Source organism: Amia ocellicauda, chromosome 9 (assembly GCF_036373705.1).
Source record: "Amia ocellicauda isolate fAmiCal2 chromosome 9, fAmiCal2.hap1, whole genome shotgun sequence".
Classification (NCBI taxonomy): Eukaryota; Metazoa; Chordata; class Actinopteri; order Amiiformes; family Amiidae; genus Amia; species Amia ocellicauda.
Window position 1 is genome coordinate 25,525,602 of NC_089858.1, and position 15,281 is coordinate 25,540,882.

The 15,281-nt window shown below is 35.6% G+C and overlaps 2 protein-coding genes across 2 annotated transcripts; one reads left to right on the top strand and one right to left on the bottom strand.

The window, feature by feature from the left end:
* Positions 1-3,120: 3,120 nt before the first annotated feature.
* On the top strand, positions 3,121-7,840 carry LOC136758222 (olfactomedin-4-like). The gene is made up of 5 exons (XM_066712490.1): positions 3,121-3,165; positions 4,155-4,310; positions 5,370-5,588; positions 5,850-5,982; positions 7,030-7,840. Exons 1-5 carry the CDS (start codon positions 3,121-3,123, stop codon positions 7,836-7,838), a joined length of 1,362 nt encoding a protein of 453 aa, XP_066568587.1. The 3' UTR covers positions 7,839-7,840.
* Positions 7,841-9,376: 1,536 nt separating this feature from the next.
* On the bottom strand, positions 9,377-14,204 carry LOC136759052 (olfactomedin-4). Its single transcript, XM_066713863.1, has 5 exons — positions 14,092-14,204; positions 13,372-13,491; positions 12,239-12,457; positions 11,663-11,819; positions 9,377-11,124 (listed from the first exon to the last, which is right to left on the bottom strand). The coding sequence occupies exons 1-5, from the start codon at positions 14,149-14,151 to the stop codon at positions 10,298-10,300; spliced, it is 1,383 nt and encodes a 460-aa protein (XP_066569960.1). The 5' UTR covers positions 14,152-14,204; the 3' UTR covers positions 9,377-10,297.
* Between the last annotated feature and the right edge of the window lie 1,077 nt (positions 14,205-15,281).

The following is a 15,281-nucleotide window of genomic DNA, read 5'->3' on the forward strand; positions in this document are numbered from 1 at the left end:
GGCCCTTGTCAAAGTCGCTCAGATCCTTATGCTTGCCCATTTTTCCTGCTTCTAACACATCAACTTTGAGGACAAAATGTTCACTTGCTGCCTAATATATCCCACCCACTGACAGGTGCCATGATAACAAGATTATCAGTGTTATTCACTTCACCTGTCAGTGGTCATAATGTTATGGCTGATCGGTGTAAGATTAAGTAGATTGGGGCTCTCCAGGACCAGGGTTGGAGACCACTGAAAATGATTAATATCCAACAAGTGCCTGACTTTCACCACTCCCGCCCTTAAAAACACACTAGTGAGATATATATATATATATATATATATATATATATATATATATATATATATATATATATATATATATATATATATATAGATATAGATAAGAAGCATATTAATGATGGATCAATTGATAAAAACAAATACTGTATGTGATTTTCTGGTTTTAAATAAAAAAAACATCCCCAAGGAATTATAAATTTAAAGGGTTAAAGGAACTCAAGAGAAAAATAAAATCAAAAGCTTCAACATTTATCAAATTAAAAGAAAAAGCAATGTTGTGGTGAATCACATCCAATGATTCATCCAAAACCTCAGTGGGTAGACATAACGTAAAGGAAATGCAAAATGTATTAAATAATATTACATAACTCTGTGGCTCTGTGGCCATAATCAATGCTTTTCCGTTACAGATGTTACTGTGGTAAAAGATTTGTCTATAATGCAAATAATAAAATGGAGAAGTAAAACAATGTTACTATAAATATAAAATTGTTAATGAATTATACAAGCATAAATGAATTGATTGTGCTGCTGGTAAAATTAAAAGGAAATACAAAATCCTTTAGAGGGTTAGCTTCACCAGTGATATTGAATTTAAGGAGTTATATGTACAGTACTGTGCACAAGTTTTAAGCAGGTGTGAAAAAATGCTGTAAAGTAAGAATGCTTTCAAAAATAGACATGCTAATAGATTATATTTATCAATTCACTAAATGCAAAGTGAGTGAACAGAAGAAAAATCTAAATCAAATCCATATTTGGTGTGACCATCCTTTGCCTTCAAAACAGCATCAATTCTTCTAGGTACACTAGGTGCACAAAGTCCCGGGCTATTCCATTCATGATATCTTGAAATTGAGTTAGTTTGAGATATCTGCAATACAGTTTAAGATACCTTAAATTGTGTTTTGAAATATCTCTAAATGACAAATTTGGCTTGCCATAGATCTCAGGAGGGAGAATTTGTGTTTTCATGCAGCCCTATGTCTATATTGTATTTGGTTACCACAAATTAGGAAGATTATAATCCAAATTAGGAACAATTAGGAAAGACCATGGACTTTGGACAATTGACTAAAACTGAAAATGTGTAATACCATATTGGTTCCATATTGGCCAGTGAATGTATGATCTCTACTGCTTTCAAAACCACAATTCTGCTGTCCTTAATCATTATCATGCAGTTTATTGATTTTTTCTTCTTCTTGTATTTTTCCCTTTTCTTTCTTTTTTTTGAGGAAGTGGTGATAGTATACAAATAATGCATTAATGCAAACTTTGCAGAGGTATATTTTCATTGTTTGAATCATTGTGAGTAATGCAAGGAATTACCAGTCTTTTTGCTTAACTATTCAATTGCACATCTTCATTTTGTTCTGTTTTGTGGTCATTTTTGATGATTAGATGATTTACTGATGGTTCTCAAAAGGTATATTATTATTATTATTATTATTATTATTATTATTATTATTATTATTATTATTATTATTATTATTCCAGGCTTCTTTCATTTATTTTTATTTGTGAATAATGTATCAGACAAAACACATTGATTCTCCAATGACAATAAAACTTCTTGTATTTGCAATGAGATGCGTTCACATTTTCTTTGCAATCTTTTATCTTGTTACCTCTGAAACCTCTTGAAACTACAATATACTGTATATATTTTTGATCATATATATATATATATATATATATATATATAAAAATTTAAGTCATACAATCATGGGCAGTAGTTATAATTTCAACATACTTAAAAGACTGTAATAATAATACTAATATAATTACAATTGTTTTTGAGTAGGGCAACATGCCTACCACATTTTTAAAATTATTTAGCAACCAAGGGACAAACATTTGTAGTGGAGAGTACTTCAACAGTAATTTCAGCATTGGATGCAAAATGCAGGTCAATTATTTTAATTAAGAAATCCCTTTAATGTGTAATATTGCTGTTTTTTAAATAGTAAAAATAATATGTAGTTAGTTTGTGTCCTCACATTTTTCATCAAGGGACACAAAAAGTAGATCCTAAAACCAACAATCGCTTAGCTGGGTGGCAGTAGCTGCAAATCTCAAAATCATGAGTAAATCTTATTTTAACAGTCCCCAAATCTATTTCTCCTCCTGATCATGAGGGAGATATTCACAGAGCCCAGTTTTTAAAAATGTATGCTTATGTAACAGTAAACTACTGTATGCTTATTATTATTTTGCATTTCCCAAGCTTAACCAAAAACTAACTACATGTATTTTTGTACTGCAAAAATAAATTGAATACTCATATATATATACGGCACAACCATATGAAAAGATCTCATCAACTTGGCTTCACATGTAGTTTTTGTTGTTTCTTTACACATTTCTGACATATACAGCTCTGGAAAAAATTAAGAGACCACTTCACATTGATATTTGAACATGGAGTAGTCTCTTAATTTTTTCCAGAGCTGTATATGTATTTTAATACAATCATTTTCTTTGACATGATCAAGTTCAGTTCATTAAGGCAATACATTGTACATATTATTATTATTTATTTATTGGCAAATGCCCTTATCCAGGGTGACTTACAAAACATAAGCACAATACAAAGTACAAAAATACAGTTCAGTACAAGGCATTACAAATTTAGATTTACATAATACAAAGCAATTCAAAGCATAATACATTTTAGTGCTATCCTACATATACAGCTGTGATGAATCACCGGCCACGTTCATGGACATTATATGCTCACTAGGGTACTGACCATGAAGGGCAGGGCACGAGGCGCCTGGATGAGTTCAGGATATATTGGAGCTGCTTCCTCTCACAGCCTCAGTGACAGACATGGCTCAGACTGTGATGCTCATGCTTCTGGTGCTGCCTCTCAGAGTAAGTACTCCACTGGCATCGAACATGACAATAACCCTGCATATACAGATCAGGATCAAATGCATATATTTTAATGGAGAAAAGCTCAATTTAATAAACAGGTACAGTCACCAAAGCTGTACATTTTCGGTGTTTTGTTGTGCAGAGCAGAGCTTGTTTAGAAACAGGACTTTGTAATACAATCCTAAGACTGGAGAGATCTTTCATGTTTTCATGTTTCATTTAAATCTAGATCATTCATGAAGATTGTTTATTATTATTATTATTATTATTATTATTATTATTATTATTATTACTACTACTAATAATAATAGTAATAGTAGTAGTATGTAGAATACATAAATTACTGTCTTCTTTGCTTCTTTTATTTATTTATTTATTTATTTATTTAAAAAACAAAAGTATTTGGATAAAGCATGATTATTAACTTCATAAAGGTATTAAGTTATAAATATTAACTTTCTTATCTTTCCATTTGCCAATGACAATTTGCTTAATTATGTTTTATATATATTTACAATTGCAAATATATTTTCCAATTTATTACAACAATGGGGTGCCATTCAGGAAATAAGTATTGGTTTGTAGAAATATACATTGGTTATGTTATATATATGGGTAAAATGGAATCCACGTAATATATTTCTGAACCAATTAATTCCAATATATATATATATATATATATATATGTTCATAAATATATATATTGGAATTAATTGGTTCAGAAATATATTACGTGGATTCCATTTTACCCATATATATAACATAACCAATGTATATTTCTACAAACCAATACTTATTTCCTGAATGGCACCCCATATAAAACAGGTAAATCCTGTAGTATAAAACATATTTCCTCAGAGAAGCACTACACTGGCACTGTCTTGGAGCCAACAAAAAATATAGAAAGATCATTTGAGGAGGTCGGTCGGTACGGTTGGTACAGTTCCCTCTCGTACACTCTGTCACTGAGGTTTTTCTGTTGGTAGGCAGTCAGCCCCCAGCGTGTTATAGGAATCCGAAGGAATGAGACTTGTGAGTGCGGTGTGGATGTCAGTGCCTGGGACTTCCCTGTGCAGAGGTTTGAGGAGGCTACAGAGCTGCTACAAAGCTGTGAGACCTCGCTGGGGGCTCTGCAGGCACAGGTAGGAAACCAACAGCAACACACAGGCAACAAGAATGGGCCGAGCAGATAAACTGAAAAAGATAAAGCAATGATCTGGATCCCTTTAACAATATTTAAGCCACCGGCTCCCCAACAACAAAAGTAACCACTTGGTAATTGTGTGTAGTCATTTAGCTTTAGCCATGCAATTACAGGTATTAGACACAATGATTAAGATGTGTATTTGGTTAATATTTAGCAGACTTTAAAGCACGTGGAGGCACAGTGAAAGCTCTACCAGGTGCAGTGAACATGAGGTAGGAAACTAAGGTAACTGTGTGAAGTAAATATTAACAAGAAAAAATGCTCAGAAAAGCTTGATGTTCTGTCAGGATTTCTGTAGTTTGGTGACACCCAGTCTGTCTATGGGCTCTTTTATTTGCATATTGTGTAATGAATCATTATTTATACAGTGATTATCAAACTCCATTGGGTATGTAATGGGTGTCATTGACCTCTCACAGAATCGATCTCAGGCAATTTGGTTCCAGCCGCCACAGACACCAAAATAAAATTCCACCCACATTTGTGAAAAAGTTCCTTTGAAATCAGAACAAGAATGGTGGCTTATACAAATACTTTAGAAAGATGCATTATTGATCTTTTTAGCCCTTAGCTGATTTTATGCTTTGCTTTTCTGCACAATAATTATTACTTAGAACCTTCAAACACTCCCTAAAACACACCAAATATTGTAATACACTGAAGAAACATGATTAAAATCACATTTCCTGTAAAAGTGTTTTGTATATAATAATGTTGCACCAGCAAACAACACAGAACCGTAGGAAACAGCTAGAATTGATGGAAAGCTTTTCTTGCATCTTCACTTCTGTATTTATTTCTGTTTTAGTGGCTAAATTATAATCACCATTAATGGAAGATATAGGACTATAGTAGGACTATAGTATAGTAGTCTGCACCAGCTGTATTGTGAAGCATTTTGGGACCATTGCCTATGAAGACAGAAGCTATGTATGGGAAATGCAATGCTGCCTATGTAATAAGTCACTGAACTATTTTGTGCTATTATTGGCAGGTGAATTTCACAGAGGCTAAAGTCCCTGAGATATCTGCCACTCTAGAGAACATCACAGAGGAGCTGAAAGAGTTTGAGTACCTTAACAAGAAAAGCCTGTACAACAGACTCAACCTCCGCCAGTTGAATAATGAACTGAATATGCTGGAGATACAGATCCAAGAAGAACAGCAGAATATGGCCATGGACCAATCCAAAGCACAAGAGCTAACTGACGAGGTGGGGGTGACAAAATTACATCTCAGAATGCATCCAGGATTGCTCTGGAGCTCTTACAACAGGAAGATGATTAATTCCTTAATATAGTATTATATATAATATCAACTGTTATTTATAGGACTTATTCTGAGTTCATACTGTGCAGTGAGTAATAAGTTAAGTAAACATGTATTTGATTCATTAGCTCATTTATGAAAGAACCTTGTCCATCCATTCCCTAGAGGTTCATAAAGAATCTAAATGAATCCTCTCATCTTCTAGTTAAGTGACATTCGGCAGAGAGTGCAGGGTCTGCAGAGACTGGACAAGTTTAACCTGCTGGCCCTCAGGGATAACCTCCGCACTCTGAAGAACAGCTTCGAGTCCTGCAGGTCCTTTGGCAAGGGCCGGCCAAGTGAGTTGGAAAGTCATGGAAAATTCCCCTTTTGTTTAATAGTTATCAGTTTGCCTGTAGTTTACTACTCCCAACCACAAGAGGTCAGTGTAATCAACACAGGAAAAAGGCACTTAGCAATCATAAAACATTTTAATGAGCTATAAAGCCCTTGTTTGTCTTTATCCTATAATTAGGACCCTGCATTCCACTTTTTTTCCAATTGTAATTCAACTGCCCTGCAGCCTCTCCGATTATAGTAATCGAACTCACAATTAAGAAATCATTATGCTTTGACTAATTAGAAACATAAAAACTAATGATGATTAGTATAAATGGTAATTGAATACATTCAGAGACCTAAACATGGAGTCAATGACATTACATTCAAAAAGCCTTTAATTGAGCAAATGCACATATTACCTTCCATCTGGTGTCCAGTACTATGATAGGTATAATTTATTTTTCAGATTTTGCAATTCATCGAAAGTCATTTATCATTAGAATGTGTATGTTTTGCACATTTAGTTTGTTCTCCTAGAACTATCGAAACCCTCTTGCACTGTTATTATTATGTCATCTTTGTAATATATATTTTACAGCATTGTTGTTATGATTTCAGAATTTAATAAAAAAAGATATGTTCTATAATACCACATATCGCTAGATGTGTTGCTTTGGAGTTGCTATATATAGATGCCAGTAAGTTTCAGACTTACTTACAGGTTAGTTATGGCCAAAATACAATGTTTTGAAAGTGAACAGTCCAAAGTTTTCACAAATGTGAACTACAAATTCACCTTGTGTTCCTGTTTATCAGTAACTTACATTTTCAGAAAACCTCTTCTGCTAAGGTGGTGAGGAAACCTGTCCTGTACTTACATATGCCTTATCACTGCATGAGCTAATAAGATATGTATTGACAAGACAGGCATGTGTTACTAGAGGTTTACTAAATAAGACCCCTTCATTTTTTTTAAATTATCACAAGCATGGAGGAACAAGTTAAAAACACTGCAAGGTAGTATTCCCCTGATTTTTCTTTACTTTTTCTTTCTGTGCCTATAGATCAATGCTTCAATGGCATGTTGTCCAATATCAGCTCTCCTGTGATCACTCAGCTCAGCCCCCATGGTAAGTCTTACCCCTATGGCTCCTGGGGCAGGGAGACCAAGAATGAGAGCATGGAAGTGTACTGGGTTCAGCCATTGACTGGAAGTGATAAGTATGGACACATCCTGTATATCTATTTATCTTATGCTGACTTCATCATGTCAAAAAACCATAAAGAAATCACAGTGAGGCCCTCCTACTCCTACACCAATGCCATCCAAGGCCCTGGTACCATCCTGTATGATGGGGCCCTCTATTACAACTGCTATAGGTCACCCAACCTTTGTAAATATGACTTGAACACAGAGACCATTATTGAAGCTCCCTTGCCTGAGGCTGGCTACAACGACAAGTTTCCATACTGCTATTACAAATGCTGTGATTATACAGACATAGACTTCTCGGTGGATGAAAGTGGGCTTTGGGTCATCTATGCCACGGAGGAGAATTATGGAAATGTAGTGTTAAGCAAGCTCAATAGCACTCTGGGGGTGATTCAAACCTTTAGGACCAGGCTGTTCAAGAAATCAGTGACCAACACCTTCATGGCCTATGGTGTGCTGTACGCCACCCGCTACATCAGCACCTATCGAGAGGAGGTGTTCTACGCGTTTGATACGGTGACGGGCCGAGAAGCCAACGCCCTCCGTCTGCCCTTTGAGAAGGTCTCAGACCGCATCCAGAACCTGCACTACAACCCCACTGACCAGCGCCTCTACCTCTACAATGATGCCTACATGATGGCCTATAACCTCTACTTCTAATTGTCCAAGTCAGAATATCTCACCACCCTGATCTGCTCTCCAATCCAGCCCAATAATGATATCAAAGCTTAATGATGTTGAATTAAAGAAATCTCCCCATTACTAAAAGAAAAGTCATTCAGTGTGTTTGGAGTAAATGGACAGTGAGTGTCCTTGTGTCTTTGTAGAAACACATTCAGATTTACTGCATTTATTCTTCTTAGACAAAACTGCAATTATAAATGTTTCTATACTTACTTTCTTGATGTACATCCTGCAGTGGCATGTGTAGCTTGTATGGCTCCCTGGGTGAAAAAAAAAAATAGCACTACTCTGCACTAACTGTACTTTTTATTCAGACATTTGGAACAACACAAATAAATAATCATACCATTTAAAACTATATAAATATAAAAATATATACAAAAATAAGACTAATAAAAATCGACAAGTAGTAACAAAGACAAATAGAAACAAATTGTAGTATATAAATACAAATAAAAAAGAGAATCGAATTATTACACTATTACCCTATTGCTAACAAAAACCACAAATAAAACTAAATTGCACAAATCCTATATCACACAAATACACAAATAGAATAACACACTTATAAAGAAGAGAACCTGATTATTTCACTATTTCGCACAAAACAGAAAAAAATGCAACAACATGTCTGTGAAACTATATATTCACAGTTTTATGAATATATAAGCTTCCAGTTGGGAGACCTGAGGTCAACCTACCCCCGCCCCCCCTCCATCTTGTACCTCTGAGTGGGAGACCTTCCCAGCCTGCCTAGCTCACAAACTGGAATCAGGGCGCCCACTCTGACAAGGGTAACTGACCCACAGTCCCACACGGTGACATGATATCATTGACGTGACGTGCAAATGAGCGACAGAAAACCGATTGCGCAAATGTTGCCATTCCCAATTATTATTTTTTTGCGGGCACCGTGCAGCTCTGGCAACATGTCGTCTATAGCTAAATCCGCCACTGACATCCTGTAATAAGCAGTACTACACTGTATACTAATTTTATCATAAATATTTTTCTCTAGATATTTAGTTTTAATATGTTGTATTGCATATTTTAAATTATGTCACTTTATGAGTGTACTGCTGTATTTGTTGTGGACTTTGTTTAAGCTTCTCTTGCATTGGACATGGTATAATTATGTCGACATATTGTGCTTTTTCATGTTTTCATGCTAAATGCTGATATACATTTTTTTATTATTTCATTGAACAAAAAAACAAATACCATTCATACCTATACCTACCAGAATTTGATCTCATGACTCTTGATTACACGATGGTAAACATCAGCTAAAGTGCCCACTCACCGTTAGTAGGTAATTATACACACCTGCTTTAGACCTCTCTGGCCAGTAGGGTACTCTGAAACACCTTGCACATCGCTTTTACACACTGATGTATATGTTTGCCCTTGTCTCCCCTTCTTCAGTTTTCATTGGGTGCCATTCTCAATCTGGACCATACTTAACATAACAAATATGATAAATGAGTTTTAACACACAAAAAAGGAATTCAAAGTTAAAGCAAAACACAACTTTATTCAACAAAACAATAAGTGGTGCAACTGTATATTAATACACATGTTTTTTACATTCATGTGGACAGCAAGTTTAGAAACCATTAGACAGCAATTAATTAATGACAGAATGCATAACAACAGACCTGGTCAAATGGGTTGATTGAATAAGTAGCATCTGGGATGTTATCCACAGCAGTTATCCATCCACAGTCTCCATCTGATATTTATTTTTCCTTATTACCCTTTGTTAAAAATTACCTCATAAAGGGATCTCTGTGGCCAGAGTCTATCTGCCTCTTTTTGTCTGATACTCTTGGACGTCATTAGACGAAAACTATGAGCTTTCAGCTTTATGTTGAATATTTGATGTTTGTCAAGAGTTTTTTTCTGTTCATTCCAACTGTCATCAAAGACTGGGAATTTAAGTTGTCATTGTCTGGTTGTTCAAAATTTCAGTTTTATTTGAGTCTAAAAAAAAATTCAGTCATGGTTAAAAAAATATATGAATTAAAATGTACAGATATTGGATTCCAGTTCTTCTTAAAAAAATGTGGATAGAATTATTAACCTGAATATTGAAACTTTTTCTTTTTTTAGCAAATACTGCTGTCTAAGAAGTTTGTCATGGTAATAGGCTAAACACAATTGTTAAGTAATATGACATAGAAAATCATGAATACAATTCCCTGGGAATTTACATGTACCTATTGTTATTATCATGAACTATTGCAAAATAATACCTTATCATTTGCAACTAGAAATATTTGTACCATAAAATGCGAATGTATTTCGTAATAAAATTCTCTGTGAAGTAAAAAAGTAGCATTTTTACTATGTCTTCAAAGTCTGATTATTTGTGTTTATGACACAAATGAACACAAGCCTATGTGCACCCCAGACACTTGAATATGTGAATAAGGCTACCCGAACACTGCCTGGTAGGTGAGGATGTAGGCATCATTGTAGACATACAGGAGGTGATCGCGTGGGTTGTAGTTGAGGTACTGGACGATGCCTGACACCTTCCTAAAGCGAATGCTGAGGTTACCTCTCTCCATGCCTGTAGTGGTGTCTAAGGCATAGAAGATCTCCTCAATATCCTTGTCAACATAGCGGGTGGCATAAAGCACACCGCAGGCCATGAATGTGTTGCTGATGGCCTTCTTGAACAGAGAGGTGTTCCAGGTTTGGAGAATGTTAAGAGTGATGCTGGCATTGAGTCGGCTGAGAACGACATTGCCAAAGTTGGCTTCAGAAGCATAAACCACCCACAGCCCAGACTCATCGGTCAACAAGTCAATATCTGTGTAGGTGTAGCAGGAAGTGAGATGGCAATAAGGAAACTTGTTATTATAACCTGCCCCTGGCAGTTCCACAGAATGTATGCTTTTGGTTGTCATGTCAAAGCGACACACTTTAGGATAATTGTAGCAATTGTAATACAAGGCATTGTCATACATGACAGAGCCAGGGCCTATTAAAGAGTTTGTAGTGGGGTTGGAGGAGGTGATAATGACATCGCCGGCACTCTGGCTTGCTATCAGGGCGCTCTGGCTGCTGTAGGTGCGGATGTAGTTTGCATAGATGTTGCTGTTGGTCAGTGCCACCAGCCAGTACCATCCTTCTTTACCAGGGGCTGGTTTGGGGTCCATTCCCCATGAGCCATAAGGATAGGAGGTCCCATACACAGTAGTCATATAGCTGTGGGGTCCACTTACATTCAGTAGATGACCAAACGGGCAGTTTCCTAGGTAAAAATTGAAATTAGTTTTAGCAAAACTGTTAAAAGTCAGTCCACTCTTGACAAAACAAATCAACTGAAATGTTAAAAAGTGTTATGTAGAGTAAAATTACAAATGAGTGTGCTTGTGTTCTTGCAAGATCAGAAACACATTCAGATTTACTGCATTTAAACTTCATAGACATAACTGAAATTATTAATTTATCCATACTTGCCTGATCATATACAGTTTGTAATAAGCTGGAATACACTATACAATCATAAATACATTTCTCTAGTTAGTTAAGAAAAACAAATCACTTGGCACACTGTAGGTTTTTATCTTTATATTTATACTTTATCTTTATATGTGTTGTACACATCTCTACCCAGAAGGGGTCTCTGTTACAGCTTGCACATCCCTTTTACACACATGTATATGTTTGCCCTTGTTTCCCCTTTTCAGTTCTCATCGGTTCCATACTCTGTTTTCACTGCAAAGATCTTCAGTTGTTACATTTTGACATTACTTGGGAGAGTGATACAAACACTGGGCATCTCTTACCTGGCGCTGGTGTGATGTTTGGGGCAGGTGTTATCTTCAGCTCAGCCTGGCAGTCTGACAGATGTCTTTTTAGCTTCTTATTCTCGTGGTGCTTTTTAACGACCTCCATTCTATCGTAGTCTGTCAGCTTCTCCAACTCGCTTTTCAGATTCTTGACCTGGATGTGGGGGAGACTCCTGCTCATTAAGTCATTAGCAATGTTTTCTGTTCACCATGTCAGATAAATATTTAATTAAAGTTTTCCCAATGTGAAACATGAGTGATCAGTGCTATATGGATTTACAGTTAAAATAGCAACAGTTTCACACATTAGGCAGCACAACATGGGTCTTGGTTATGAGTTGTTTGCTGAAACCTCAGGCTATAGTTACCACAGGGATGGAGATGTGATTTTTGTTTAGGCTCCAAATCAGTTTACTCAGGACATAGTTAAATATTTGAGGAAAAATGTACACATTGTAAATACATATCGGTATTGCTAGTGTAAATGATGAAGTGGAGGGACTTGTGCAAGAGCCTTCTGTATTATGGAGGCTAGGGTTCTGATAAGGGGTTCCAGTGACGGTCACCTTATACCTGTGGAGCTAAGTTGCCGGTGAGAGCCCGATGCCTGTGGCTGGTGCTATTGAGCTTCAGGATGAGGTCGCCGATCTCACTCAGCTCGATCTCGATAATCCTCAGGGAGATGACACCGTAGATCCCATCATCGTTCTCCTTCTCTAGTCTCCCCATGTCTTCCTGCAGGTTGAGCAGCCGGTAGTGCAGGCTGTCCAGAAGGATGTCCACTTCCGTCAGCTGCAAAAGCAACACAGAGCCCAGCATTATGAAGGAGCTGATATGAGCAGAGCCATTTCAAAAAGGAAGGAGACCTCCTGACAAGTATGGTAACAGTATATTTTTACCCATGGTCTTCGCTACCAAAGTACATTGTGCCTCTCCTAAAGCCAGTATGATCAATAAAAATGAATGAAAAACAATATAAAGTTATTAGCACTATTTCTTGGTGCTGCTCTGTTGTGGGGGTGTTGTGTAGCAGTTAAATTATATTAAAATATGAAATTCTCCACATCAGAAAGAGCTAAGCGCCTAATTATGAACCTGAATGGCGTCTCCTTCTTGAATTTGAATAAAAATAAAAATTAAAAAATTCCCTTAATTTTATCTAGTAACAACTAACAGTAAAATACAATTTGAATTGTCTTTTTTTTCTGTATTTCTGTACTTTTTGTGTTTTAAATTTGCCTAATAAACAAATCCATAATCATAACATCGACTTCTGAGATAAAATCAACAAAAGAAAATGCATACACCCTCCCCCCAAAAACTAACAACAGCTACAACAATAATGTTTTATTTTATTTTATTATAAGCAATGACACTTTTAATTTTAGTATATCTAATATTTTGTACATGTGACATGCCATTCAGTTGTGTATATATATTTGGAATGGCTAATTACTTCCCTCTAATTTCCTTCCTATCTGGAACTGGCAATTATATGCAATGTTCTGATATTAAATCATATCTGTATTTTGTTGTACAGTATCTCTATTACTTCATATAGCATTTCCATTGGAGTGTTAACCTTTTTTTCATTTTCCATTCAGTAAGTTACGATTTTAGGACCTGAATTATTCCTCCTTCTTTCTGTACAATAGGGAGAAGCCTGTTCTTTCTTTATATCAGCAGAGGCAGTTAATCAATGATACCTGCTCCTGGGCAAGGACATCGATACAGTTAGTAAAGGCTCTGTCAATTTCCTCCAGTTTCTGCATCGGGAACAGCTGGCCAAGATTCTTTAATTCACAGAAGCAGTCTTCTGTCTGAACCTGCCAAGAAAGCCCAAGAGAAACACATATTACTTACAATATATATTACACATTTATATATAAATATGTATGTGTGTGTGTGTATTGGAAATATGTGATTATCAAATCAGGTTCTTGAAAATACATCACAGATATTGATATTTATTAGTGTTTATTTTATTACTATTATTATTATTATTATTATTATTATTATTATTATTATTATTATTATTATTATTAATTATATTAATAACACCTATAACAACATATAAATGCACAGCTGGGAAAATCTTATGAAATATATTTTAAAATATATTTATACAAAATGCTACAATATATTTCAGGACAAAGTTGACATGCATTCATATATCTATATATAACCTATAATTTCTTAATATCTATTTTTAAAATAGGAAGAAGGTGTAGTTTTAGGTTTCAAGCTACATTTCATGTTCGTTGGAAACCCCAGAGACACAGCTCAACACTTATACATTTTGTTCTGATGCAATTGGAAGTAAAGTTGGAAGGATCGAGTTCAAATACTTCTTAATACAGTTGAATTATCTGTAAGCATTAATCCCATGAGGTGTAACCTGGCTGTAACAAACAAGGGGTTCTTACCTTGAAGATACTGCAGAGAAGCAGTAAAATGACAGATGAAAAGATGATGGTGGGCTTCATGGTTAACGACTGGTACACTGACAGTCCAGTGACTGTTCTCGGTCACAGACACTGTGAGGGAGGAACTATGTCTTCCAAAACAGGATGGGGGGAGGAGGGGGGAGGGGGTTACAATGCTTTAAAAACTTTTGGAAATTTGAAAACAGCAAAAGTCTTCAGTGTGGTTTTGGCCTGGATTATTTCAAAATTTAAACACCTCCCCATCGACCTACAACAAGCAAGTGATAGGGGCTTTCTTCTGTGTCTTTGTCTGAGGGTTCTTGTTCTACTTCACTACTTCACTAGAGTTTGTCCAAATATGACAACAGATGTTTATTGTTAAAATTCTTAAAATGTTGAACTTAATTGAAAGTAATCAGCACATATACAGAGAGACAATTATAGTGATTATAATGGGTAACAACCTATTTGTTAAAACCTATTTTGCTGATAGTCATTTAGCAGATTCCATTATCCAAACTGAATATAATGGTAAACCTACATAACATCATAAGGGTCACAACCACACTACAGAAACATCTACACCTTACAGGGAATGGCATTATGGTATAAGAGCAGAGAGAGTGAGAATCCAATGTCTGTGTAGCTAAAAGAGATGCATTAGCTAAGTCACTTGGTCTATCTCTCACCCAAAACACTGTCCGTAGTATATCCCCAAATAATACAAAGAAACCAAACACATAAAGGGAAGATGTACAGAAGCTGTAAGTGTTTGATGTAAGATTTAAGTGTAGGTGGTTTTATCAATTTTGAGTTTGGGAAAATGTATTTAATACTGACATTTAGAATTGGAAAAATAATAGAGGAACAATTATCTCAAGGCAGATGCAGTTATGGACAGCTATTTGGGAAATATGTCTACTGCAAATCACATTGTTTTTCCTAATATCAGTTTAAAATAATTTTAAAAAGGTTTAAAACATGAATATTTACATTTAAAAAGCATCATAGACCAAATCAATTTAATAATGGGAAACCCTTTGTAAAATATGAAAATTAAAGCTAAACTAATGCATACCAACCTATTGTGAATAACCCATAGGTCACAAATAAGTCACAGCTCCCAGTTCTGCATTCTAGATTTTGCATTCCATCTGCACAATTCTTCCCAAATAGTCACCTGCTACGCT